The 14,196-nt window shown below is 36.5% G+C and overlaps 1 protein-coding gene across 1 annotated transcript; it reads left to right on the top strand.

Moving 5' to 3' along the window:
- Positions 1-1,266: 1,266 nt before the first annotated feature.
- Positions 1,267-13,457, top strand: LOC121367418. Its single transcript, XM_041491573.1, has 2 exons — positions 1,267-1,344; positions 11,550-13,457. The coding sequence occupies exon 2, from the start codon at positions 11,704-11,706 to the stop codon at positions 12,112-12,114; it is 411 nt and encodes a 136-aa protein (XP_041347507.1). The 5' UTR covers positions 1,267-1,344; positions 11,550-11,703; the 3' UTR covers positions 12,115-13,457.
- Positions 13,458-14,196: the final 739 nt, after the last annotated feature.

Here is a 14,196-nt window from a genome sequence, read left to right as displayed (position 1 = left end):
AAAAGAATATACAAGTTAGGTTTTTCTGTTTCACTACGCTACATTAAGAATTATAATGTGATTATCATATGTCCACCAGTGTTGATTATTTGACCATTAGAATCTTACCCTTCTTTCAAATACTTATATGATATGATTGAATACCAATGAACTCAATCTGCCATGCACCGTGCGTTCTGCCCCACGTCGCAATCACGAGGTCTGCCACAAATTGCCAGAATACATGGATGCGGCAATGGATTCAAAGGAAACAATGCCATGGTATCTTCTAGTGTACAGAAACTAACTATATCTTGCTCACACAATAACTGTTACCTTTACCGGCTGTCTGATGGTCTGCCAAATAGGACCGAGATGCTGCCGTGTATAAAGTAAACAATTTTCCAATAATTAATTAACGTCACTGCAGGCACGGCGGAAGCAGGTAGACATTGTAGGGGTTCGGGGAATGTTCCCCGTAAATAAAATTAATTAGATTTCATGAAATGCATTTTTTTTTTTTTTTTGCATTCTATGACTAAAATTCATCTCTGCCTTAAAGATTTACCATCAATAATATTTCTTATTCAGAATTGTTTGTGTTGGGGGGGGGGGGGGGCTAGACCCCCCCCCCCCCAGCCGCCTGCTCCGCCGTGCCCGACTATACGAGTTTTCACTACATATATACGAGTGAATTTCCCATGTTAGTATCTGACCGAACGAAAATGAGGTTAGATACCATGCAAAGTTCACAAGTTTCGTAAAACTAGCTAGCGACAGCTGAATAAAAATAGTCTCGGCTATAATGAATGAATGAATGAATGAAAAGATGTATGAATGAATGAATGAATGAAAGAATGAATAAATGAATGTTTAACGATACCACAGCACGAAAATACACATTGGGTGTCAAACAGGTAAGTATATGATTATGGATTAGCCTACCGGTATTAGTTTTATTATAAGGTAAAGATGAATTTTAAAGAATACTGAATGACATATATTATACACAAACAAAATTAATTATGGGCCAGTACACTTTTTGGTTTGTGTTGTATTAATTGATCACAGATCTATGCTTTTTAAACGTTTAGTCTAAACGTAGACCAGTGATGCGCGTGAAAATTGTGCACGCCGTATGTTTATTTTTGTTCAGTATTTTGTACCATATGTATTGAAAAAATGTCGAAAATATTTACTGGCTCTCAATCAATTTTGCTGAGTATAATATAGGTAATGACGTGTGCTATCATAGTTCATAGTCAGTGAAAATGAGCGGGAAAGGAGCTCATCTTGTGACGTCATTATTCATGATATTTACGTCAGACGCCAAACTATAGAAACATTCTACTTGCCGTCTACCAGGTATTAAACGTTTTCAATTTACGTATTATAATATTATGCTATTTAATTTAAAATTCTATTATATTTCTTATATTTCCATCTGTTTTACAAATCAAGTTATAAATTAAGGTTTATGTTTTCACCGGAAAAGTAACTATTAGCAGGGGCGGCACAGTGTAACAAATAGTGGTAGGCCTACGGCTCGAAGTTGCCAGACTCCTTTCAAATTCACCTGTGAAGGACATTTTCACAGATACAACAAATATAACCCATAAAAAAGAAGAAAAGAGTGGTACGGCCATTGCTGTACCAGCTGTCTGCGCCACCCCCTGTATAATAGTCCATTCCAGCCTCCATGAAGAATTTTTTGTGGAAATATCGTAGCTTACCGTCGGGGGGGGGGGGGGGGGGGGGGGGGGGGGGGGGGGGGGGTCGACCGACCTGTACTGTGGGATTTACTGCAACTAGTACAAGTTATTTAGTCCTATTTCAGAACCGATTGTTTTCTAAATTACACACACAAATACTGGGGGGGGGGGGGGGGGGGGTATTATTTCCAACACTTTTACTTTCTTCTTACGTTAAACCAACCTCTTTGTGCAATTTTCAAGATTTGTGGTGGTCTACCACATCAAGTTCCAATCACGGTAGCCTACTGAAACATAAAACAAAACACAAAACAACAACGACAGCAGCAGCAACAAAATAAATAAAAACAACAACAAAAGAAACAAACAGAAACAAAACAAAACGACTAGATAAACAATAGAAGTGTTAGATCATCGATCCCACATCGATTTTCACTGCGGAAAAAACAACAACAAAAACAACAACACGACAACAACGTTTATCTCCCTTGATTAAAAACAATTTCTCAGTTGTTACAAATTTGGCGCCGCTTATGTAGCGGACAGAGAATGGGTATTTAATTTTAATGAACTAATTAAGAAAATGAGGATGTGATTTACACATCTCCGGGCAATGCAAATAAAATTTCAAATTGAACTTTTATTTAACAATGTACATAGGAACTAAATTGAAAAACAAATCAAAGCAAAACATAGGTATATGTCTGTAACTACAGGTACTGCAATCAGATAAAAGTATGAGTGTGGCAATGGACAGGCACAGTATAGACTACAGTTAATTAAAATAGCTTGTAAGAAGTGTTGTAAACGGTAAACTATCATTCCTTTCAATAAATCATGAGATACTTTTACATTTTTTTTTTTAAACCCACACATCCATTGCTTATAGGTCATGAGTCACTTTAGCAACAAAAACAATGACATGAATATTTACACAAGTCTTGGATTCCAAGGAATTCATTAATAACCAATACAAAATAAACAAAAACCTATCAAACATTTATCTTTTAATGTCATCTGTGTGAATCATGATATAATTGCAAAAGTTCTTTGATTACAACTGGAATAGCCAATTGATATTGGGAAAAACACTTTGTTCTTTTTCGCTTCGGCACAAAACTATGGAAAAGGAGTCCCTCAACAACAATAAAGTCGAACACCTGCAGAATCAACTTCCTGGAAGCCTTTTGTGAATCAGGAAGCCACTTACTTTCTAAATATTGAAAATATTTGCTCAAAGTATAGCCTTTCCTTTGGAGTTCACACATTGTGTTCATATCAAAATCACCATTTTTAAATAAATCAATATTCTGCAGTTTGTGAGCAATTGTGTCCTCTACACTAAGGTAAGTATCCGATCCCTCGACACTTGTATGTACCAAATCCAAATCGACAGCAGCATTTCCACCACAAGATAAGTGTCCAACACAGTCTTATAGGGACGTTGTGAATCCTCACCCAATATTTACAATGTGTGTCCTGAATGCAACCACAGTCAACGGGGGGTATGGGGGGAGGGGGGCTCCATAAGAAAGAAAATGGGTTAGGTTTAGGGTTAGTTTTAAAAAATCATAATTGTGTCAAAAGATTAACTTAAAAAATAAAATCTGCAAAAAACTTGGGTATGGCGCCTTACCCGTTTTACTCTCTAGCAGAAACCTTGCGCTTAGACGTTTTCTCTGGCACTTCGTCATACTCAGGTTGGTTTTTTCTCCAAAAAAAAAGGAGTCTTGCTGACAATCAATATGGCAACAATTTACTTCAAGGTCGGTGACAGGGATAGTTTTCGATGAAAACAAAACTTCACCCTCCTCTGTTACTATTTGATACGGTTTCTCTAAAACATAGGGAAAGTATCTTCATCCGGACTATCTTCTAGTACATATGGGGGTTGGCACCGAGAAAAAGCAGCAGGCACACTCATTTCCGTACACGCTTTATATTTAATTGCAAAATCAAATTGCTGTAGTATTGCCATCCACCTTTCATAGATTGCACCTTTTATTTTCTTCTGAAATAAAGGACGTAAAGCTTGATGATCACATTCTACAGTAAAATGTGTTCCACGAAGATATCCTGCACAAACCAAAATACTGTCAACGACACCAAGCAGTTCCAGCTCGCTAACGAGTTGGAACCAAACCGTATAATTCTGGTACGTAACCGTTCTTTAGTTCCAACTGAGAATTCACATTCAGGATACACTTGATACAACAAATAACCAATCCCACGACTGGAAGTATCAACTACTAGAGTGAATGGCAAGTTATACCTTTGGAAAGCCAAAGCTTCGCATTCAGACAAATGTCTTTTTAGAATTTCAAAAGCGTTATCATGTTCCATATCCCAAATAAAAGGTGTATTCATTCGTAACAATCAACCAATTCATTAATCCAATAAAGTGCCTCAAATCACCAACATTTTGAGGTACTGGATATGTTCTAACAGCTTGAACTCTATCAGAAGGCGGTCGAATACCATCTCGGGAGAAATACATTTTTGTTGAGCAAAAGAACACTTTTTGGGACCCAACTTCAAATTTGCACTTTTAAACTGATCAAACCATATCTGCAAGTCTATCAGATGCTGTTCAAATGTTTCAGAAAATATTACAACATCGTCAATATAACACAATACAGATCGAACCGGCAAACCTTTCAACACTTTATTCATCAACAATTGAAATGAACTTGGCGATGTCTTCAAACCCATTAGCAATCTCAAAAAAGTATATGTCCCAAAACAAGTATTGAAGGTATTGAAGGCAGGTATTGAAGGCAGTATATTTCGATGAATCGTCAGAAATGGACATTTGGAAGAATCCTGAACTAAGGTCGAAAGAGAAAATATAATTTGGACATGTTTCATTGAAATAATCTGTTAATTCTTGCAAATCCAGAATGTGGTATTTAAAAGCCTGAGTTTGCGAATTTAAAAACCGGAAATCACAACAAAATCGATATGTCAAATTGAATTATTTGGTGTTGGCTGAAGATTTTTGTTTTTGTTACGTTTTCCAACAAGGACAATAGGACTACTTATTGGAATGTCTTCTTTCTCGCTAACAAGAACAATAATACCCTGTCTCACAAGTTCTTCCAGCTGATGTCTTAACACTTGACGCTTATGAGGTGGAAGACAGGTACGGACGTTGATGCTTTGACTGTGCATCCGGCTTTAAGTGAATATGATGTTCTACCAAATTAGTGGGACCTAAATTAGTATTCTTCTTGGTCATAAATACTTGTTTATTGGCATACAAACATTGTTTCATACGAAGAGTTTGCTCAGGAGATACATTACATGAATCTCCAGAAAAGTCAAAATTGTCACAAAATATTTCAAAATCTTTTTGGTTTCCGTTGGAACTTTCACTTACAGATACACCCCAATTCCTGCACTTTAGTACCTGTATTCACCTGAACATGAGCACACACATTGATTTGGTTTACCGGATAATGAAAAACATAATTTTCCCCTAGCTTATTAAACTTGGCTAACATTGTACTTCTAGGAAGAGTAATCGGCTCACCAATGGGATTACATACTTTAACAGGCACGTTGCTATCATGACCAATAGTAACAAGGTTTTTTTGCAGTTACAATATTACTAATGTTGCACAGACTAGTATTTGGCCCTGTAATCCTGGATAGTTTAGAACTAACGTTAGCCCATATCACCATTTCTGTGTTGGTTGGTATGGTAACCTTACGAATTCGGATCCGTGACTGCTGAAACTTACAATCCTGAAAATCTAATGAGATTCTCTTCTTAGCTAAAAAGGTAGTACCAAAGATTAAAGGATGACTTGTATCCCTCATCACATAAAACAGTTATATCATGTTTTCCATTTGGAGTTTGCAATTTAAGCTGAGCCAATCCAATAATATGGACCTCAACATTATTTGCAACTGTAATTTTACATAAAGTATTTGGTATATATCTACAACAGTCACTGGGTAATGATCTGTAAAAGTGTTCTGAGACCAAATTAATTGAACTACTAGAATCTAATAATGCACCGGGACAATAATAGGTTGTCCCGGTGTAAAAGGAACGCAGGTCCGTAGGAACAGTAGTCCTATCGGACCTCCATAGCTTAGGAACCATAGTCCTTCCCGGACTTTCATTCCTGGTTTATTTTTAAGTTGTTTTTATCCTAGGACTTGTATTCCTACCGGACTTAAATTCCTTCTACAGCAGTGACAGAAATGCTAGTCCGGCAAATTAGATGTCCGTTTATTATACTCTGCAATTTGCACGAGCTGCCAGAAAGACACGAGAAAAAAAGTGAAGTTTTGGCAGACTTCCCTCGTAGTGTGATGGATAAGTGTACAGTTTCTTAAGATTATTGTGGGTTCAAATCTCCATGTCAAAAACTATTTTTAAGTTTGAGTATCAACTTATTTTTGTTTTTACGTCATAGACTTGTGGATCAGACACATGAGTGAATTTTTGTAATCGACTTACATTTTTGTTAAATACTGAAGTAGGACGAATATCTTGCTTGTTTCAAAAGTATATAAAGCAACTACAGATATAAAGTAGGCTATATGTCCATGTGTTCAACACGAAGAAATATACCCCCCTCCCCCCCAATATGTAGCCCAATTATTATTTTTAAATATATATATATATATTAAAACTGGTAACTCCAAAAAAACTAGCATTTGCTGAACAACAAAAGCCAATTTCTATATGCACCAACATAATTTTTAATAATATCTTTTGTAGGTTTATATTTTGACAGTAAGTCACAATCTGATTAATTGTGATTTTTCTTAATCTTAGTCTGATCGGACTTCCATTCCCCGGAATCCTAGTCTGTAGGACCTGTATCCCTAGGTATTTAAGTCTGTGGGACGTGCATTTCGAGGAATGTAAGTCCGTGAGACTTTTATTCCTGGTACTCCTAGTCCACAGGACTTTCAATTCTAGTATTCCTAGTCCTCTGGAATTTATTTCCGATAGTTTGCTTATTACATATATATGATTCCTGAAAATCCCTGAAATAAAACTTTAAAAACTGTACTTAGTTCTAGTATTTAGTACTTATAACTAGTACTATAATGACCGGTTACTACAATATAAAATAACAGGAATAATAAGCATGAAAATTTGACTTTTATTGATGAACAATTAAAAATAGCATCAAAACACTTGAAATTAATTACACTGACTGCCTTATGGCAGTTTCGACCATAAAAAGCATAAGATATGAGTTGGGGAAAGGGTCTCTGTATTATTATACCTGGCCGTTAAGAACATCATAAGCGTTCGAGACTGGGTGGAGGTGTGAGTCCGGGGGGGGGGGGGGGGGGGGGGGGGGGGGGAGGGGGTCACTCCCGCAGTGCGGGGGGGGGGGGGGGGGGCAGTGGACATGTTCGGGCAAAATGAGCTGGCCTAAAATCTTCACCATGCAATTCCATAATTTTACTCACAATATTAGTTGTAATCCATGTAATAATGCAGACTGATTTGTTTGGAATCCTATTTAGCGTCTTGGTAGTAATGCGAATATAAATATACGTTGTGTTCCAGGTTCGGACATTTTCGTTTCATTCGGGCAATAATGACCAGCATGCCTCCCCCACCCCTTCTCCCCAAAAGGGACTCTGAATGCCTATTGCGACCAAAACGGTCAGGTGTAAAAGTGGCATGAGTAGTTTGTCTGTTTAAAAGGATCTTTGTAAATTGTGTGTGCATATTATTGACAGTATGATAATTGTTCAGGGATTATTGTTTTGTTTTAGTCGGTGTAGTAGCCCATTGAGCTGCTAACACCCACTCTTAGTCATCGATATTTCTATTAATTGATAAACATTAATGAAAACCATTTAACATATTTGTTTATCGATGGTATGGTTTGTTGGGACTAAGATATCATAGAGGCTAGAGTCTGATATGTCATATGTTAGACCAAATTAATTTTTAAAATGAGCAAAATTGACAAAGCAGGCACATGTTCAGTAAGCTATGCAGGGGAGAGGTCAAGAAATTTACTTTGAAGAGGGGTGTTTAGAACACGCCACTCCACACCCTATGTATACGCGCCTGCAACATTATTGACAGAAAGGCATAAACTTAAAATTATATAATAACAAGATAATGTATATAACGCAAATATCACATTTTATAGTTAAATTATTATTATTATTATTATTATTATTATTATTATTATTATTATTATCAAATACCAATATATAATGTCTAACAGATAACTGTGTTGGTATATCATATGGGCAAGTTATACTTATTTGCGAGTACTAATATGCTTCGAATTATGGTAAATGTTTTTGAGTTACTTTTAAATGTTTAAACATTTATTAGTTGGAACAATACGCAATGAATAATGAATGAATGAATGAATGTTTAACGACACCCCAGCACGAAAAATACATCGGCTATTGGGTGTCAAACTATGGTAATGCAAATAAATAAAGTGATGATCAACATCAATATAAAAATTCAAGGTTTAAACAAAAACAGTGTAAAGAACTGTGCCAAAAATACAAATACAAATATCACAGAATTTTACGGACACCGAATTTTACTCTAAACTTCAATTAATAAAGACCGTGGTTCTGCTCATGTAATAAGGTCAACAAAATGTGTACAAACTCTTGCAACTTATATAAATGGAAAATATTGGAATAAATGAAAAAAAGATTTAAATAAAGAGAGGCGCTAGTATCCTAAGTTAATTAAATAAACCAAAAAGGAAACTGGTTTTCGTTTTGTTTACATTTATAATTTACAAAAAGTAAACGACCGGATTTAAATTTTGATTGTCCAGGAATGCAAGTCCGACCCGGACTTGATATCCTGGCAGTCAGACCAGTATTCCTAAGGAACGTAAGTCCTAGGACTTACATTCCTAGGTCAGGCCTCGAAACGACCTGTGGCCATGTCGCCAAATGCGACCAATGTCCCGTGTGGGCGACTTAAATATTAAAAAAATAATGTCATTAGTCGCACAAATAATATATGTGGGCGCTCTTCTCTAGAGCTATAACCTACGAGCCACTATTAATATTTGTATTCCACATTAAAATCATGCTCGTGGTTCTCTTACCATAATTTGCCAACATCAGTTATTAGTTTTTGGGCCATCATAATATTTTGGTGAGTTTCGAGCCCTGCTAGGTATATTAGATCTAGGACCTGCATTCCTAAGAGATTAAGTCCGGGCAGACCACTGTTCCTACGGACTTGCATTCCGTTTACACCGGGGCTAGCTTTGAATTTTGAAAGTATTCTACGGGTCAATGTCAATATATTTCTCATGAAAAGCATCTTTCACGGTGTTCCACAACTCTCTGTCTCTCAGGTAAAGACAAAAACCATGTTAATGCAGGTCCTTCTAAATGCAACTGGAAGGCAGCTACCCTCCTTTCACTATCATCAGAAGCAATCTTATTCAATGTAGTATAGGACTTGAATTCTGCCAGAAATATCTCTGGACTCTCTGAACTCAGTCCATGAAATATATTAATATATAATTTGACAGCCATTACACAGTTATCGTCAGAATCACTGTCACTGCTAGTTATAAATTCTTTTTTGTTAGAATTCCTTATTGGTGATGGTGTTGAAATATGAATGTCCGAAATATCGACTGGACTCAGGAATGGTAACGAAATCACTGGGTCATCCGAAAAGCTATTTAGTCCACACTGTCCGGTAATACGGGTACCGTACAAATTGTCATTTTCCATAAGATCATCGTAACTCACTTCAGCATTTTGCCAAGTCAACATTAATGCACATTTATCACCCAGCTAAATGTTGCAATGTTCATGAAATGTTATTAACATTGTTCTTCATTAATTGAAGTTGAAATCATTATCGACAAAAGTAGCCTGGTTCGGAACTTTTGCCAAAAGTTTTTGCGTGTTTTGCCGCCATTTTCCAATCGGTAACATTAACAAAAACTTATAAATGTTTTATCTAAACCATTAAAATCGTCATTAAAGTTCGAACGAACGATTCTCCATGCCCTGCATCTCCAACAAGTTAGACCATCGATGCCACATCGATTTTCACTGTTCTGGGGATGAGTCAGTGGGGGACCCCCCCCCCCCCCCCCCCCCAAAAAAAAAAAAAAAAAAAAAAAACCACACACGTTATCATCAACAACGTTTATCTCCATTGATTTAAAAACGCAATTTCTCAGTTGTTACAAATTTGGCGCCGTTTATATAGCGGACAGAGAATGGGTATTTAATTTTAATGAACCAATTAAAAAAAATGAGGATGTGATTTACACAACAGACGATAGTGGGCCGATTTTATTTATTGTTCTATATGTTTAATATGTTCAACGTTAGGCTAATGCATAATTTCAAACATGGCGCCATGAAAAGTAAAAAAAAAAAAAGTAAAGTTTGTTTTATTTAACGACGCCACTAGAGCACATTGATTTTTTTATCTTATCATCGGCTATTGGACGTCAAACATATGGTCATTCTGACAGTTTTTTTTAGAGGAAACCTGCTGTCGCCACATAGGCTACTCTTTTACGACAGGCAGCAAGGGATCTTTTATTTACGCTTCCCACAGGCAGAATAGCACAAACCATAACCTTTGTTGAACCAGTTATGGATCACTGGTCGGTGCAAGTGGTTTACACCTACCCATTGCGGAGCATTCACTCAGGGTTTGCAGTCGGTATCTGGATTAAAAATCCCATGCCTCGACTGGGATCCGAACCCATTACCTACCAGCCTGTAGACCGATGGCCTAACCACGACGCCACCGAGGCCAGTCCATGAAAAATGTGACTGAATGCAGGTTACCTTTATCATCATCATCATTATCATACCGTTACATTACGGTGTGGTTAATTTTGTCATCATCATCATCATCATCATCATTTACATCATCATCATCATCGTCATCGTCATCGTTATCATACTGGGTGTATTTCTGAATACCAGTGTTCAACAGGCCTGAGTCGGTGGGTGGGATGGATAAGGCACGCAAGCCATTTTTTTTTATCTTCACTTATATGGACTAGACATTCACTTATATAGACTAGACATTCACTTATATGGACTAGACATTCACTTATATGGACTAGACATTCACTTATATAGACTAGACATTTAACACATTCATTTATTTTAAAGAAGGATCCTCCTCAGTGTGAACACTGTCAGTGGTCTGAGTGTACACTCACTGTGCGTCACATGTTTGTTGAGTGTAATCATCTGAAGCTGACAAGAATCGATATATTTGGCAACAGAAATATTTTGGAATCATTTAAATCCCCCCCCCCCCCCCCCCCCCCCTCCGAAATAATTTTGAAGTTTTTAAAACATTTTGATATCTATGAAAATTTTAAAATATATACTTACCTTGATATTTGTATTTTATTCTACTGTACATTCCCACAGCTCTTTACACTGTGTTTAAATAATTATAATTGTTTTTAGTTTAAATGAACATAATCATATTGATGTACTTACCTTTGTTTGACACCCAACAGCCAATCTCCTTTTTTGTGCTGGGTGTTGTTAAACATCCATCCATTCATTCATTCTTTATATAGACTAGGTAAAATTAAAAAAAAAAACAAACAAAAAAACAACAACCCGGCGTCCTCAAGTTTGTTCCTATGGATCTGGGCCCCGTTCCACGAAGCGATCTTAGCACTAAGATCACCTTAATGCATAAGGTAGCTATGCACTTAAGGTGATCTTAGGGCTAAGATCGCTTTGTGGAACGGGACCCTGGTCAATATTTCTACGTTAATAGCCTCTATCATGCGCCATGTTATAGGCTTATGATAAACATCGTTTGAATACAGTCGATACTATATGGATGCTCTTTAAATTTTTAATTCCACTTTGCAGATACGGTCTCAATGTGTCACGTGAATGTAGGTGAAGTGCAGTTACCAACAAACCAACAAAATGACGCATGGAATTTGAAAGGGTATGCCACTTTGGGAAAACACGGCCTGGAAAAAACGTTGATTTCCTTGTGTGAACGGCTAGACAAGTGACAATGCCCCTGTCACCAGACGAGATCAAACCGATCATCCTCAAGGAGAGATGGGTGCCGCGGAAACCCGACCAGCTGATCGTGTGTCGGTGTCGACCGTTCCACCGGCCTCTGCACGCCCAGAAAATCACCTACCTTATCATCTTCTCCTTCATCGCCATAGTCCTCTTCTTCCCAACCGGAATCCCCGCGTGTTATTACGCCTTTAAGACGAAGAAGACATTCTACGACCGAGATTTGAAAGACAATTTTGAACTAGCTATAAAGTATTCCATACTGACCGAACGCCTGGTGATATGTTCGGTGCTTCTGGCAGTAATCGTTGGGGCGGTGTCACTGGCCATGTGGGAGAAACTCAAGGAAATGAAAGATTTTGCCGTTACAGTTTACGATGACGTCATAAATTCTTTGTAATATAATATTAGACTACACATTTAGAGTATCTAAGTGTTGTTGCAGGGTAGCATAAACACTGAGAATAAAACGGAGCCACGTTAGGTGAAATGGCCGTGTAAATGAGCAATGCTGTGAATACATCTAAGAGCTGGTTAGTTCAACTGTTATTCTTTTGAAGCTGATAATAGACCAGTTCCTGATGCACTCACTATACCAGGTTTGAAATCGTGATCAATGTATTTATAAACAATAATGAATACTTAAAATATGTTTGACAAAATATAAGTAGTTTTTAATATTAAATATTTTGAACTTCACGTCTTGACCTTTGCACACAATTTGCACCCATGACAGGCGTGCGCTACAACAGCTTGCTCTGATTGTTCACGTTAAACCCCCAGAACTGAACTGAGAAGCTACAAGAAGCTGATGATTAGTTAATCAATGTGCTCAAGTGGTTTTGCTAAACAAAACTAACTTTCTGCGAGACGTATTTCAAAAGGGATTTAGTTAGTGGAAAGTTCTCTCCGTGTCCCTAACTTCAGTGGTAGTAAGATGAAACCCACTCTGATATTAGTGAACCCGCTGGGTTAATTCACGTTCTAACAAATCCTAGTGTATATGCAATCTCTGCGTCAGTGGGGAATATAAAATAATTCCTGTAGTTGATTGTTAAGAAGATCCTATACGGCAGGTACAGCTAATTATTAACCCATTCACAAACAGATCACAGTCATAAATGGCTGTCCATCTGTAATGAAAAGAAAAAACACCTACATACGTAACATTTATAAATAAAAGTACCTCTTTATATAATAATTATTAGCGTATTCGTGTAATAAATATAACTTCAAACGTGTAACTTCACATACATTGTTTTCGCTTTTTATTTTATTACACGAGTTTATTTTGCACAAACATATATACCACGAGACCGCGTAGAAGTTGAGTTGTATGTTCTTGCTCAAAATAAACGAGTGCAATAAATAGGAAGCGAAAACAACGTATGTGTAGTTCTGTATTTATCACATACCTTCTTTTAAAAGGGTTTTTAATTTAACGTCATAAGTTCATAACTACAGTTTCTTAAATCTGTTATCAATACGCCTGTCATAGATATACTTAACGTTAAGAATCATACTCTGCGGCAATCTTGTGTAATGTTATAATGTGATGTAATTTGTAAATCGTATATTATGTAATTTGTAAATCGTATCTTCTGACAGTGCGACAGCCATAACTGTTAGTTATCAATTTTATCTGTTACACGTGTATATTATCAATTTATTGTCAAACTGTTGCTCTAAGACCATGTACCTTATGTGTATCTCATCTCTTTGGAAATAAAATATGTTATGTCATGTTGTTATGTTATGTTATGTTATGTTATGTTATGTTATGTGAGTTATGTTATATGACGTAAGTAACAAAAAAAGCGCTAATTCCAGTAAAAATAAAAAGGGAATTCCTCATTTAAACATTCACGCCCAGATCGCACATAATTAATATTTGCGATGCAAGATACATTTATGACACGGTTTAAAAATGTCTTTATCTGTATAGTAAGACTGAATAGGTATGTAATAAAAAAAAATATGGTGACATAGAACTACCTTCGAAACGACACGTTTTTACGACAAAATAATATATTTCTGCAGGTTTTGTCAACATAACGATATAATTTTAGCCAACTTGCCTAAATTATGTAGTAATGTTGATGGCAATTCTATGCCACCATAGAAAAGGAAATAAATAAAATGTGAGCTTGGGTTTTGATAAAAAAAAAAAAAAAAAATGTATTCATTATTTAAAATACTACTGAAAGCTGTTACCTGGCGAAAATATAACGACTCACTCGTCATAATTTGTAATTTCCCCTGCGTGTGCTGTAACCTCACCGTGGTGCAGGGGTGTAACATTCTCTTTGAGAATGACCAATACAGCACAAATTGAAGTTTAGAGTAAAATTCGGTGTCCGTAAAATTCTGTGATATTTGTATTTGTATTTTTGCACAGTTCTTTACACTGTTTTTGTTTAAACCTTGAATTTTTATATTGATGCTGATCATCACTTTATTTATTTGCATTACCATAGTTTGA

Source organism: Gigantopelta aegis, chromosome 3 (assembly GCF_016097555.1).
Source record: "Gigantopelta aegis isolate Gae_Host chromosome 3, Gae_host_genome, whole genome shotgun sequence".
Taxonomy (NCBI): Eukaryota; Metazoa; Mollusca; class Gastropoda; order Neomphalida; family Peltospiridae; genus Gigantopelta; species Gigantopelta aegis.
The sequence above is the reverse complement of the archived record's forward strand: the minus strand, read 5'-3'. Positions and strand labels throughout refer to the sequence as shown.

Coding starts and splice junctions, on each gene's coding strand:
- LOC121367418 (XM_041491573.1), top strand. CDS start 11,704: ATGCCCCTGTCACCAGACGAGATCAAACCGATCATCCTCAAGGAGAGA.